General features: G+C 40.3%; 1 gene segment (V, D, J or C); it reads right to left on the bottom strand.

Moving 5' to 3' along the window:
- Window positions 1-9615: 9615 nt before the first annotated feature.
- Window positions 9616-10103, bottom strand: LOC128544298 (immunoglobulin heavy variable 1-8-like). The segment is given in 2 exon segments: window positions 9616-9962; window positions 10061-10103. Coding segments are annotated over 2 exon segments (390 nt in total).
- Between the last annotated feature and the right edge of the window lie 2981 nt (window positions 10104-13084).

Here is a 13084-nt window from a genome sequence, read left to right as displayed (position 1 = left end):
CAGGAGCAACAGGTGTAGCTAGACGCTCGATCGAGAGAGAGAAAGAGAGAGAGACAGAGAGAGAGAGAGGGAGAGAGAGAGAGAGAGAGAGAGGGAAAGAGAAAGAAAAGAGAGAAGAAAAAGAAAGAAAACATTCATTTTCTTATGTCCTTCACACAATGCTCAACTTTATTAAACTGTTTTTTCTCATCTGCTTTTGCTGAGACATGTACTGTAATTGGGTGTCATCAGCATAACAATGAAAACTAATACAGTAAAAACTTTGGGTTGCGAGTAATGCAGTTTGCGAGTGTTCCACAAGACGAGCAAAGATTTTTAATAAATTTTGACTTGAAAAACAAACAAGTCTTGGTTTAAGAGTACCGAGTATCATGTATCATGCATGCGCTTCTTGTTTTGATGCAGAGCGTCATGTGATCACAACTGAGCCAATGGCTTTTCTCTTGCGCGCTGCGGAATTGTGGGTAATCGTCTCCCCTGCTAGGTCTTAGTGTGCGTCTCTCACTGGTATAATCAACATCTGTGCATGTGTACTGTTTACTATAACACAGTGACCACGTGTGTGCGCGTAAAGTAAAAGAAAGTCTTGTTAGAGAAGTTAAAGGTCCATTTTCTCTCTCCCTTTCTGTATTTGCCTGCACTTTGTCTGCACGCATCATTGGACACAGTGCCCTTTTACACACACACACGCACACACACACTCTTTCTCTCTCTCTCTCTCTCTAATGGAAACTGCTCTGTCACAATTTTTTTTAAGGTAAAGAGCAGGTTAATTTGTTTTATTTTTTACTTTACAGCAGTGATTCCGTTAGTCTGCGCTCAAGCGAGTGTCATTAGCGATGTTCCTTGCTAATGTTTGTGTGTTTTGTGTCTTCCCTTAATATGTGTGTGTGTGTGTGTGTGTGTGTGTGTGTGTGTGTTTGAAAAACTGTGAGAGGAAGACGGGTTACTGTGTAAGACAAGAAGAAGGGAGTGGCTGATCCACCTTCTCCTCTTACTTTGCTTCACTAACACACACACACATACACAGTGCCTGCGTGCACAAATTGAAACACTTATTAGTCGAGATTTATTTTTACTTTTTTTTAAGTAAAGTTCTGGTTAATTTACTTTATTTTACTTTATATTTTTTACTATTTTTTGGGCTGTGGAACGAATAATTTGAGTTTCCATTTTCTTCCATTTTCTTATAGGAAAATTTACTTTGGTTTACGAGTGTTTTGAAATACGAGCCCGCTTTCGGAACAAATTATGCTCGTAATACAAGGTTACACTGTACCACACTTTACGAATTATGTTTTCCAAAGAAAGCATGTAAATAGAAGAAAGCAGTGGGCCTAAAACCGAACCATGTGAAACCCTGTCCAACTCCACTTAATGCCCCATGTGGTCGTTAATCAGAAGCATCTGAGGCACCAGGGCACCAGGATGAGTCAGACAGATCCAGAGGGCAGAGGGAGTCTGGATCACTGTAAGCGACATGTAAGCGACATGTGTAGCTCGACAGAGAGACAGGGGGACAGAAAGAGAAATAGATTAGAAGAGAAGAGGAAAGAGGAGAGAGCAGAAGAGAAAGAGAGATAACATTTAGGTCTAGTCACAGTCACATAATGTTCAGTAAACTGTGGATGTATATTTAGTGGAGAGTGCAAGCAGGGACTTTGGCAGGACTAACTATGATGGCTTAACTAAAAGGGAGAGCCAGAAGGAAACACAGACATGAGGGCTCTCATAGATGTAAAGCAACCAATCACCTCACTGTCAACAAACCTGAGTGATCAATGAGAGTGGGGAGGACAGCAATCTAAACATACCAGTTAACCATAATACTCTACATCCATGAGTCCCCCAGATCTGCTACTTTTCCTAAGGATTCCTAAATCTATTGACAAAATTGTTTGGCTAAATAAATATGTTCCTATGACTAAAACGTTTGTCTTGAAGGGTTAAGCAGAAGGAAGTTAACTAACATCCAGTGTTTTATGTCCTGCACACATTCTGTGGGATTTTGTGGGGTTGAGGGCGTTACCTCTCACTTCACATCAGGCCTCATCACATGACACCTTAATGTGCCATGACATCACAAGTCAAATGTTTTATTCATTATTTAGCCTTGTGGATGATTTAGTCAAACATTATTCATCCTTTATCTATAATTCCAGAGTCTATGCCATAAAATGAAAAACAGAAGGTACACCATGGGGTGCCATGCTAATGTGAGGTGACATGCTACCAGATACTAATAACCCACCATGCTACCTATTAATTATCTATCATGAGACCTATATGAGGGCATTGTGGGTTGGTCCTATCCGTGCTTGGTGGGTTTCCTCCTGGTACCCTGGTTTCGTTCCGAAGTCCAGAGACATGCGGTCTAGGATGATTGACAATTTTGAGAGTAGTGTATGATTGGGTGTGTGACAAACTGTTTTTTTATGAAAAGACTATGTGGAAGAGTGAAATAAAGAAGCTACTTCTGACTAGCATGCCTACTCTTCACTGACTACAGGCCTGCACCCTTGCACCATCACACCCTTCTGCACTACTTTGACTCCAGTGACGTCCCCAAGGAGAATTGTACCACACAGAATAAGCCACTTCCTCCGCTCCGCCCATTGTGAAACAATGGGGACAACCCCAGCAGAGCTACCACTTGGCCGACCACTCAAGGGACCACTGGCTCTGCTTATTAACCAAGCACCCACTCCTGACCAAGCAGCCTACACAGCCGAGAAAGAGAAACAGCACCTAAAAACACAGAAAGCCAAACAAGCCAGATCCCGCAGTTCCCGGCGGAACGATGCACACATGCTACTGGGTGAACTGGTTTGGCCAAAAGACTCACCCACTCTCCTCCGCACATCAAGATGCCCTGCTAAGTTAGCGCCCAAGTGGGAGGGACCAGCATAAATAGGAAAAATAAATTACCCGGTGTCATGGGGCAACCCACAAAAACCGATATTGTAAATGTGGTTTATGTAAAGAGCTAGTACGGACACTCTCCTCTGACCAGAGGCTGGAGGGGAAATCTATGAAGCGCAGGCATAAAGAGAACTTTTATATAGGCTAATGTAATGAGCTGTGTCTTTAGTTTGCAGATTCTGTCCTTGAATTGGTATTGTGTTAGTAGAAGTGTCTCTGGAGATGCTGAACTTAGTTTTTAGTTTGTCACTGTAGTATGAACCACTAATTATGTGTCCAATCCACTCCAGAGCTTTTCCTGCAGCTGGTACTGAATATGAAACCTTGCAGGTGATGGAGAGACTCTGGCCTGGCTGGACTGTCACGGCAGGAGGCTGAGTCAGTTTATAACTGTGAACACCTGTGGAGAAAATATTAATGTGATGTCTTATACAGTATGTTGCACATTTTTAGTGTTATAAAAAATGTATATATAATATACACATCAAAAATATGTTATATCATGACTGAAATAAAGCAGCTCACATCTTTGTGCGTTTGCACAGCGCTTATTTAGCGAGTATAAATTTGATTTGTGTTTGTTGTATTTCTGGGGATCAATGGTGCATGCTTTCATCTGCCTTTTGATTAAAACTCTGCAAAGTTAAAGAGCGCACACGCGCGCCATGGGTTCACGCGAACATTTTACAGACATGCATTGTGCTGTGTTGTTATTTGTAATCAGAGTATTTTACGAATTAAATGTAACTGCTGTTTTCAGTACACACTTTCATTTTGCACTTTTCATCTCGCTGCCGATATGAGCCGATACGAGCAGCTTTGTTTCGTCATGATATTCATCTATCAAAGAGGGGCGACTTCTGCAAAGCAAACAAAATGTAAAATCAGTAGCCCAGAAAAATAACAGCAAATTTGTACATGCTAAATAAACACTGCATTTTTTTAAAGTGAAAGCACACACAATGTAAGCAGCTTTATTTTAGCCATTCGTGGTCAAATAATTATTCAATGCTGACAAAAAAAAAGCATGATTTATATCCTGGTTATTATTATCATGCATTTTTGCTGGTATTATACCATGTCTTATATTGTTTTAAATCGCTTGATACACAATCCATGCTTTTTTACGAATGGAAAATACAAATGAAATCACTTTATTTGGTTTATCGTTATTATTTTTACATCCCTACTGCTGCCAGCAGCAGTGGGGATGTAGAGATCATGGTGTTTGTTGAAGCAAAATAAGTAAAAGCATTTGGTCTTTATTGCGTAAATATATAACAGGAAAGGACGTTTGCATAGAGACACTTCTTAGAAGACATTTAATAGATTCTAGATTTCTGATGGAGTTAAAATTTTAATTATTGTCATGATTGGGTGGTAACGGCTGATGGTGTTGCCATTGGCAGAAAAGGGCAAGCATAGGCGCAGAGGGGAGTTTAACAAGAGTCTTTAATGAAACAAACTAAGCACAATGAAGAGACAAAACCAAAAACAAGCAAACTTAAAATATCACACAAGGCATATTGGGAAACCGGTGCTATGGCGAGACACCGGCATGATGGCGGTCCATACAAGGCGTAGGCTCTATAGTGAGACACAGGCTCTAAGACGTTTTACACATAAGCTTTATGTTGTGACACAGGCTTAATGACGACACATGACATTACCCACAAACTAAGCATGGAGCTGAAATGGGACAAAACAAGACTGGAGACTGGACTAGGGACAGGGGGAGACTAGACTAGAATACGGGGGAGACTGGACTAGAACAAGGGGGAGACTGGACTAGGGACAGGGGGAGACTGGACTAGGGACAGGGGGAGACTGGCAACACGCGGACTAGAAACAAGGCTAGGGCTAAAAACATGGCAATCAGCTAAGCATGCCTTTAGCCCAACATACCCTTAGCTACACTTACCAAATAGCTAAACATACAACTAGGTAACTTACCAATTGCCAAACATACAATGTCCTATATATAGAGGAAGCTAAATATAGAGGAAGCTAAACATGCAAGGGACTACATCAACACTGACACAAACAGTACTTACATAACCTAAAGACAAACATAAGACAACACATTGAAACACAAAGGACCTACACACAACCTTGAGCTTTGGGACATGCTTGTTGGTTCCATAGCAAAACCAACTAAAATACTCTATAATGCAAACCAAAGTACAAAACAAACTAAAATACAAAACAAAATGCCCACATAAATGACAGTAATTACCAACAATGCTCGACCCAGTTTCTTTTTCTTCTTCTTTTGGAGTTTTACGGCGGCTTGCATCCGTACGTGTTGCACTACCGCCACCTTCTGGTTAATTTTTCTTTAATGTTTCTTCACTCTATTTCCAGATTATTTCTTCCATCTCTTATATTCTATCCATCAAACCAGGTGCAACTAAGAAGTTACAAATGTTTTTTCTTTCCTCGCCCAATCATCCCACTTTTTAATACATCTTTTATCTCTGTCCCAACCAATCCACCTTTTCTTAGTTCTTCCATCATTTTCCTCCTTTGTTCTTCATATCTTCAGCAATTTAAAAGTACTATGGTTCTATGGTTTTAGGTATCTGACAAACCTCACACTCGCCAGTGGGATGCTTCCCTATAATGTACAATGTATTATTCAGGTTACTGTGTCCAATTCTTAATCTTGTCTTTACTGTTTCTTCTCTTCTAGTCCCTCTCCAGTTCCTCTCAGTACCAACTCTATTTTGAATGCCATATAAATGTCTCCCTTTAATTTCTCTATCCCACTGCTGTTGCCATTCCCTCACAGCTTCTTTCCAAACTATACATTTCCCTTCCGCCTTTGACATTTTTATATTTATTTCAGCTCGACCCAGTTTGCCAGACTAACAGCTTTTTATAACCTCCATAATGAGCTGTTTCGGTTCAGGTGAGCTTCGTCATCACCTGACCGAGGTGCCTTCTGGGAAACTGAGTCTGCAAACAAAAACTACAACAAACTAAACAGTACCCTCTAGTGGCGATTCCTTACAATTATTAATGATTGACAATAAAATAAAGGCAGGGATTGTTTTTATACAAAAATATTATAATTGAATATTATCAGGTTTTATGTGGCTTGACACAAAAACTCATGGATATTCACGGACATTTTGAGGGTCTATTGCTCTAACCTACAAAAAAACCCCACTGCTCTCAGGTATCATTCCTCATGGATTTGAACGATTAATGAAATTTAACAATGCACAATATTAAGTAAACTAAATATAATATTGCAGTTATTATTATTAACCCCGTTCTTGGACAAAACAGCCAGTCCCTAGATTAGAAACAACTAGCCCCTATCTCTAGCCCCATTACGCCCCCATGGGTGTGTTCTCTGTTTTCTACTGTTTATAACTCGAATCACATCAAGTTTGATGACTTGACTGTCTCCAGTATTCTAACACCGAAAATTAATCAGAGGACTTCTTCTTAATTACCTAATTCCCTATGTGTTATTTTATAGTTTTGAAATCCCCATGTTGTAGAATGTAGAAAATAAATCACTAAACAACAAGAAAGAAATTTGCAAGTGACCCCAAACGGTAGTGTATATGTGAGTGTTATCTGTTAGAGAGCTGACTGGAAGCTAGAACAGACAGAAATATGCTGTTTATACCTGAATCTATTTGAACCGTGGATGTCCAAGACTACAGGTAGCTCAGTATATATTTATCTGGCCAATTATAAGGTTTTATGTAGAACACATACAACAGAATTATTTATCATTACAAAATGTTCAAAGAATAATCATTTTAAATAAACCCTTTCTTATTAAATGACTTATTTTACTTTAGTTAACCCATTTACCCAAATGCTACTTTTTTATTATAAATTTAAATGCGAATTCTATAGGAATTTGATGTATGATCTCTTTGTAACTCTGCCCTGTATTCAAATCATGTTGTTGCACATTTCAGATAAAAGACAGGAACACAGAAACAGAGGAGTTCAGTGACATTAAAGACAAAAAATAATACAAAATGAATAACGGTTCAAAATGTCTTAATATCATTATTAGTTGCATTGAGTGTTTATTTGAACATTTGTCTCAGTGTTTGTCTCAGATTTGTTGTAAATTTTAAGCGAATGTAATTTTTATGCAATTTGTTCTGTTAAATTTTCATTCCAATAGATAATAGTATAAATTTGCAAGAGTTATTACACGTCTCATAAAGTTTTTGTAAGGGGAATCCACTGTTCTGTGTCACTGTGTGTACTTTGCGCAGTAATACACAGCTGTGTCTTCAGTTTGCAGATTCTGTCCTCAAATTGTTATTGTGTTAGTAGAAGTGTCTCTGGAGAAGCTGAACTTATTTTTCAGTTTGTCACTGTAGCCTGTACTCCCAGCATTATTGATATACCCAATCCACTCCAGAGCTTTTCCTGCAGGTTGTCGGATCCAAGATGTAGTATAGCTTGTAACTGAATATGAAACCTTACAGGGGATGGAGAGACTCTGGCCTGGCTGGACTGTCATGGCAGCAGGCTGAGTCAGTTCCTCACTGTGCACATCTGTAGAAGAAATAATAATGTGATATTATGCAATAAACAGTATGCTGCACATTTTTATATTATTATATAAAATGAACATATGATATGTTATGTTATGATATGATATAATATAATATAATATAATATAATATAATATAATATAATATAATATAATATAATATAATATAAAACACTCACAAGAAGCAGCTGCCAGCAGGAGCAGTAGAGATGTAGAGAACATGGTGTGTGTTGTTTTTCTCCTCTGTTCTCTGTCCTTTAACAAAGGACATCACATCAAATAAACTGAGTGATATCCAGCCCTTATGTTTATATTTGCATACCTGGTGATGATGGGAGGAGCTACTGTAGTATTTAGGACATATTTTAAGTAGACGAGACATACAATTTTATGGGGGACATGCAGGTTTTTATAACGGAATGAAAAACCCCTTATACTTGACAAATGTTTCTTTAATATTAGAAACACATTCTTTTTGGAGTTGTTGTTAGTCTTTCTGCTGCTCCCGACAAGGGGTCGCCACAGCGGAATATCCAGTCCGCACAACAACTTTGCACAGGTTTTACTGACGCAACCCTCCCATTTTATCCGGGCTTGGGCTGGGCCATCTAGTGGCTGGGGGGTTTGGGCACTGGCTGGGAGTTATACTGTATATATTACTGTAATGCTCAGGCTATCGTTCAAAGCAAATTGTGTTCTACAGATTACAGGGGCCTCCATACAGCATTATTGGAGCTTTTATTAAGCTGACTAACCAACAACTACATTGTGTAATAGGAATGCTAAGGAAGGAATCAAACCGTTTTATGTCAACTGTTAATGGAACACAACACAACAAAAGTATTGTTGGTCTGCTTTTGATCTTATATTAAGAAACTGTAGAAAGGTTTGACCAGTTTGAAAATATTTTTACTTTGCTATGATGTCTTAGTCTGCAGTGTGGGTTTTTAAAGTAGTTAAATCTTTTCATTTTGTGTTAAGAGTTTTGAAAAATTGTGATAGTTTCAAAACATGTGTTTAAGAAAACATTTTATAAAAACTGTAAAAAAAAAACAAACACTTTTTAAATAGTATAAGTAATAGTATATAAATAGTGTGTAATGGCTGTTGTGTGCTGTTTCTGCAGACTTTTGGTCGTTAGCAAAGATACGTTTCTTCAAGTTGATTTTTTGAATTTGCAAAACCAGTTAACAGTTTTGCGCGTGGACAGTAGCTGTATGTAAGGGTTAACCCCTAGAGGGCGACAAAGGCCCAGACTTGTTTGTAGTTTTACTTATGTTTTGTTGGTTATGTTTAAGAAACTTCAGTTCCCAGGTTACACCTCGGTCAGGTGACGTAGGCATTCACCTGAACCGAGGGAAGGAATTAAGTTCATTATAAATAGCCTGACTGAACATCAGTCAGGCGTCTAGCTTTTGTTGTTGTTGTTGTGGATAGTAGAGTGAATACGTTTTTGTTTGTGATTCACGTTTACTAGTGCTCGAAGAAAGGAACCTATGCTTTTGTTTTGTGCTTTATGTTAAATAAAGACGAGTTTTGAGACAAACATCTTGCCTCCTGCAAATATGCCACGAAAACAGTCACATTCACGTAGAAGACATGACACTGTATTTCTGGTTTTGTGTTTATTGTTGTGAGAAAAGGAGAGAATTCCTTCAAACAATGTGTTCTATCAATTCAGAAAAACTACCATGATAAAAATGTAGTACTGACTGACACTGAGCCCCACAATCAAATCTTTTCAGTTTTATGATTATTGAGTAAGCATGGGAAATAGAATTTTTTTTTTAAATATAATAATTTTTATTATTATTTTCTTAATTTTTAATGAATAATTATCTAGGTAGTTATGTTAAATTTCAGAGCAAAAATTCACTCACTATGTTAAATGTAGTGGATTTTCTACGTCCGCGAGTTTGCATCATGTGTTATTCATGAATATTAATTCACTGATGGAATATTTATTTCCACTGTTCATTTAATATTCTGTAAAATAAAAAGGGGCATTTAAAATGTAAATCTTAAGCGAATGTCATTTTTATGCAATTTGTTCATTCTTGATGACAAAAACTGTTGAATTTTCATTCCAATAGACAACAGTATACATTTGCAAGAGTTGTTTATTAGCTGCATTAAGAGGATGTTTATTACACATCTCATAAAGTTTTTGTAAGGGGAATCCACTGTTCCGTATCACTGTGTAACTCTTTTGCGCAGTAATACACAGCTGTGTCTTCAGTTTGCAGATTCTGTCCTTGAATTGTTATTGTGTTAGTAGAAGTGTCTCTGGAGAAGCTGAACTTATTTTTCAGTTTGTCACTGTAGCCTGTACTCCCAGCATTATTGATATACCCAATCCACTCTAGAGCTTTTCCTGCAGGTTGTCGGATCCAAGATGTAGTATAGCTTGTAACTGAATAAGAAACCTTACAGGGGATGGAGAGACTCTGGCCTGGCTGGACTGTCATGGCAGCAGGCTGAGTCAGTTCATAACTGTGCACATCTGTAGAGGAAAACACACTGTGATATCTCACACAATAGACAGAATAATGCACATTTATTATTATTGCAATTAATAAATAAATTTGATAAAACACTCACAGGATGCAGCCGCCAGCAGGAGCAGTAAAGATGTAGAGAACATGGTGTGTGTTATTTTTTTCTGGGTTCTCCTCTGTTTGACACGTTTAACGGAGGCTATTAAATCCAACCCACATACGTGTATTTGCATATCTGTTGGGGACGGGAGGATTCACAAGCAGAGTTAATCTTTAGTAATTGTAAAACTTTTACAAATAAATACCTGAAACGTTGTAGCGCAGCCACATAAAAGGGCATTTTAAACAAACAGGGAAATGGATTAAGGAGCTAATGCGGCTCACCTGTGCTTGTAAATTTGCCCGATCTGGTTTTATTTGTCCCCATTGACTGTGTTGGTCACTCGGTAAGCTCTCGCGAGCATGCGCGATCGCAGCGCGAGGGAACCCGGAAGCGGCGTCGGGTCACGTGTGCCGGTATAAAGCCGGAACCGGCAAGTGGCTCAACACGGAGAGATTTACCCAGCGCGCTGTTTATTTTGAGAGAGAGTTTGTTTGATGATTCTAAAGGAGTACTTTTCCCCTGTTGGATTATTCCTCATAGACACTCACAATTCACCTCTCGTTCCGTTGCTCGAGCTCCCGGATTTGTCATCTATACCGGTGAGGCCGAGCCAATCTCTCCCGTGCATCATTTCACACACTGCAATATCATTAACTCTGGACAATCATACACGCACTTACACACCCGCATACATCTCACACATTGTTTCTATTTGTATATATTTTGTATATATTGGTTTTTGGTGCACCTTGTTTGTTTGTTTGTTTGTTTGTTGGTTTAATACACGTTGGTTTGGTTTATATATAGTTCTTGTGTCGCGTCTTTACTTGTCCTGTCTGGATTGCGCAATACCGGAAGTGTTGTTTAGAAACCCGTATTTTGATTCTCGACCCCGTAGCAAGGTAACTAGTGGTTTAATTAAATCCAAGTGTTACATAGTGGTGGCCCGTACGGGGAATCGGTATTTTCGGGTATTTTCCGGTTTTGTGTGTCTTGGCAGAACAAAATGGATGCTAACATTGCTAATGCTAATGCTAGTGGTGCCGTGCAGGCCGACCTTGCTGTAGCTAATAATGTGCTGGAGGATGTAGATGATGCAGTTGTCACACGCCGTAACCCTACAGCTGAAATAACCTCATTGATTAGTTCACTATATATATCTGACAGACATGATGACGATGATGATGATGATGTTGTGTCTGATATTAATGTTGTGCATACATTGCAAACTGAACTGAATCAATGCAAGGAGGATATGGGGGCGCTTACTGACAAAGTGAACACGTTGGAGCAGGATTTTAGACAATCCGTAAACAGCAGTCTGAACAGAGAAACCAGTTTTCGGGACGCAGTGGACGCCAGCTTAGAAGGGCTGGAGCGCTACTGCCAAGAGGCCCTGGAGAAACTGGAAAAAGCTGTCACTGACTGTTTTCTGAGACGTGACGTAATCTGGGAAAACCAGATGAAAAAACTACGGCTCACAAGTACGCCCACCATCCAAAGGTTAAAGGCCTACACCCCTGCATCTCCGCAATCTCCTGTTCTACATTCTCCCAGCACGATCACAGCATCTACAGCAAAGGTACAGCACATAAGCAGGCATGAAACATACGACATTCCTCCTTGTGTTCAACCACACGCTTCTGCTCAGCTTACCTCCTCAGTTTCACCCTCTTCTTCTTCCTTTTATGGCCGACCACCCATCCGCCTGGAGTTTCCAGCCTTTGGCGACGCTTCAGAGACGGCGGATGTTCTTAATTTCATTGAACAGTGTGAAAACTATCTGGAGATCAGACCACTGCCCAGCCCAGAACTGCTAGGAACCCTCAGCACGGTGCTACGAGGACCTGCTCTGAGCTGGTGGAAGGCAGAGAAAGGCAAGGTGAAGGACTGGAAGTCTTTTAAACAGGCATTTATGGCGGCTTTCTTACCGGATGACTACCTCACAGAAGTGGAAGAAAACTTAAGGTCTCTGGTACAGCAGCCCAGTCAACGCCTTAGAGACTTCGCCTATGACTACCGCGCCCTCTGTATGAAGTGGAAGCCTGATATCTCCGAGGAAGAACTAGTGGGGCGAATCCTGAATAACATCAACCCAAGAGTGGCAGGATGTCTGAGAGGAACAGTGAACACCGTGGAACAGCTTGTGAAGATAGGTTCTAGGGTGGAAAAAGACTGCAAGAGCTCCAAAGACTATTGGCAAAAGGTGGACTCCCAGCACAACAAGGAAAAGAGTCATAAGAAGGCAGGTGAGCGAGTTCCTTCAAAGCACGCAGCGGGACTCTCCATTGCTCAACCTCTGGCAACTCCTTCGCTTCTCCTGGTTCCAGTAACAGTGCAAGGAAGGAAGGTGAATGCTGTGGTCGATACAGGAAGCTCCTACACGCTGATGAGGGAACATCTATGGAAGCAGCTCTGCGAACAGGAAGTCAGGTGTGATGTTCCTTCTCCTCAGAAGTTTGTTATGGCTGATGGGAAAACACACCAGGCGCAAACCCAGAGAAGGCTGCGTTACAACTGGCACACGATCGACTGTGAGCTAGACACTTACGTCATGAGCAACTCTCACCTGGCTTTCCCTCTGATCGTGGGGCTGGACTTCTTAAAAGCCACAGGAGCCACCTTGGACGTCGCACGCGGGGAGTACGGGCTGAAAACAAAGGAGGGAGTCACTTATCATCCCTTCATAATGTCCCAACCCCACTCTGCGCCATCTAAGTCTGCTCAATGGAGACACCCTCATCTCCCGGCTACAGCTAACCTGTATCTAGCCTTACCTGTGACTCCTGATGATCTCCTATGTGCGGAGGAAAACTTAAAAAGGGTGACATCATGGGAAACCGACAACGAAGAGGAGCTGCTGAAACTAATGGCCGCTTGGCCCCGCACCACCTCCAACATCTTGGGCAAAACAGCATTGGAGAGACACAGAATCACTTTATCTGACGACACCCCATTTAGATCCAGAGCGTACCGAGTATCACCCTTGAAGAAAAAGATTATAGAAGATCAAGTCGACCAGAT

Source organism: Clarias gariepinus, chromosome 16 (genome assembly GCF_024256425.1).
Source record: "Clarias gariepinus isolate MV-2021 ecotype Netherlands chromosome 16, CGAR_prim_01v2, whole genome shotgun sequence".
NCBI classification, from domain to species: Eukaryota; Metazoa; Chordata; class Actinopteri; order Siluriformes; family Clariidae; genus Clarias; species Clarias gariepinus.
This window is presented reverse-complemented; position numbering and strand designations above follow the sequence as displayed.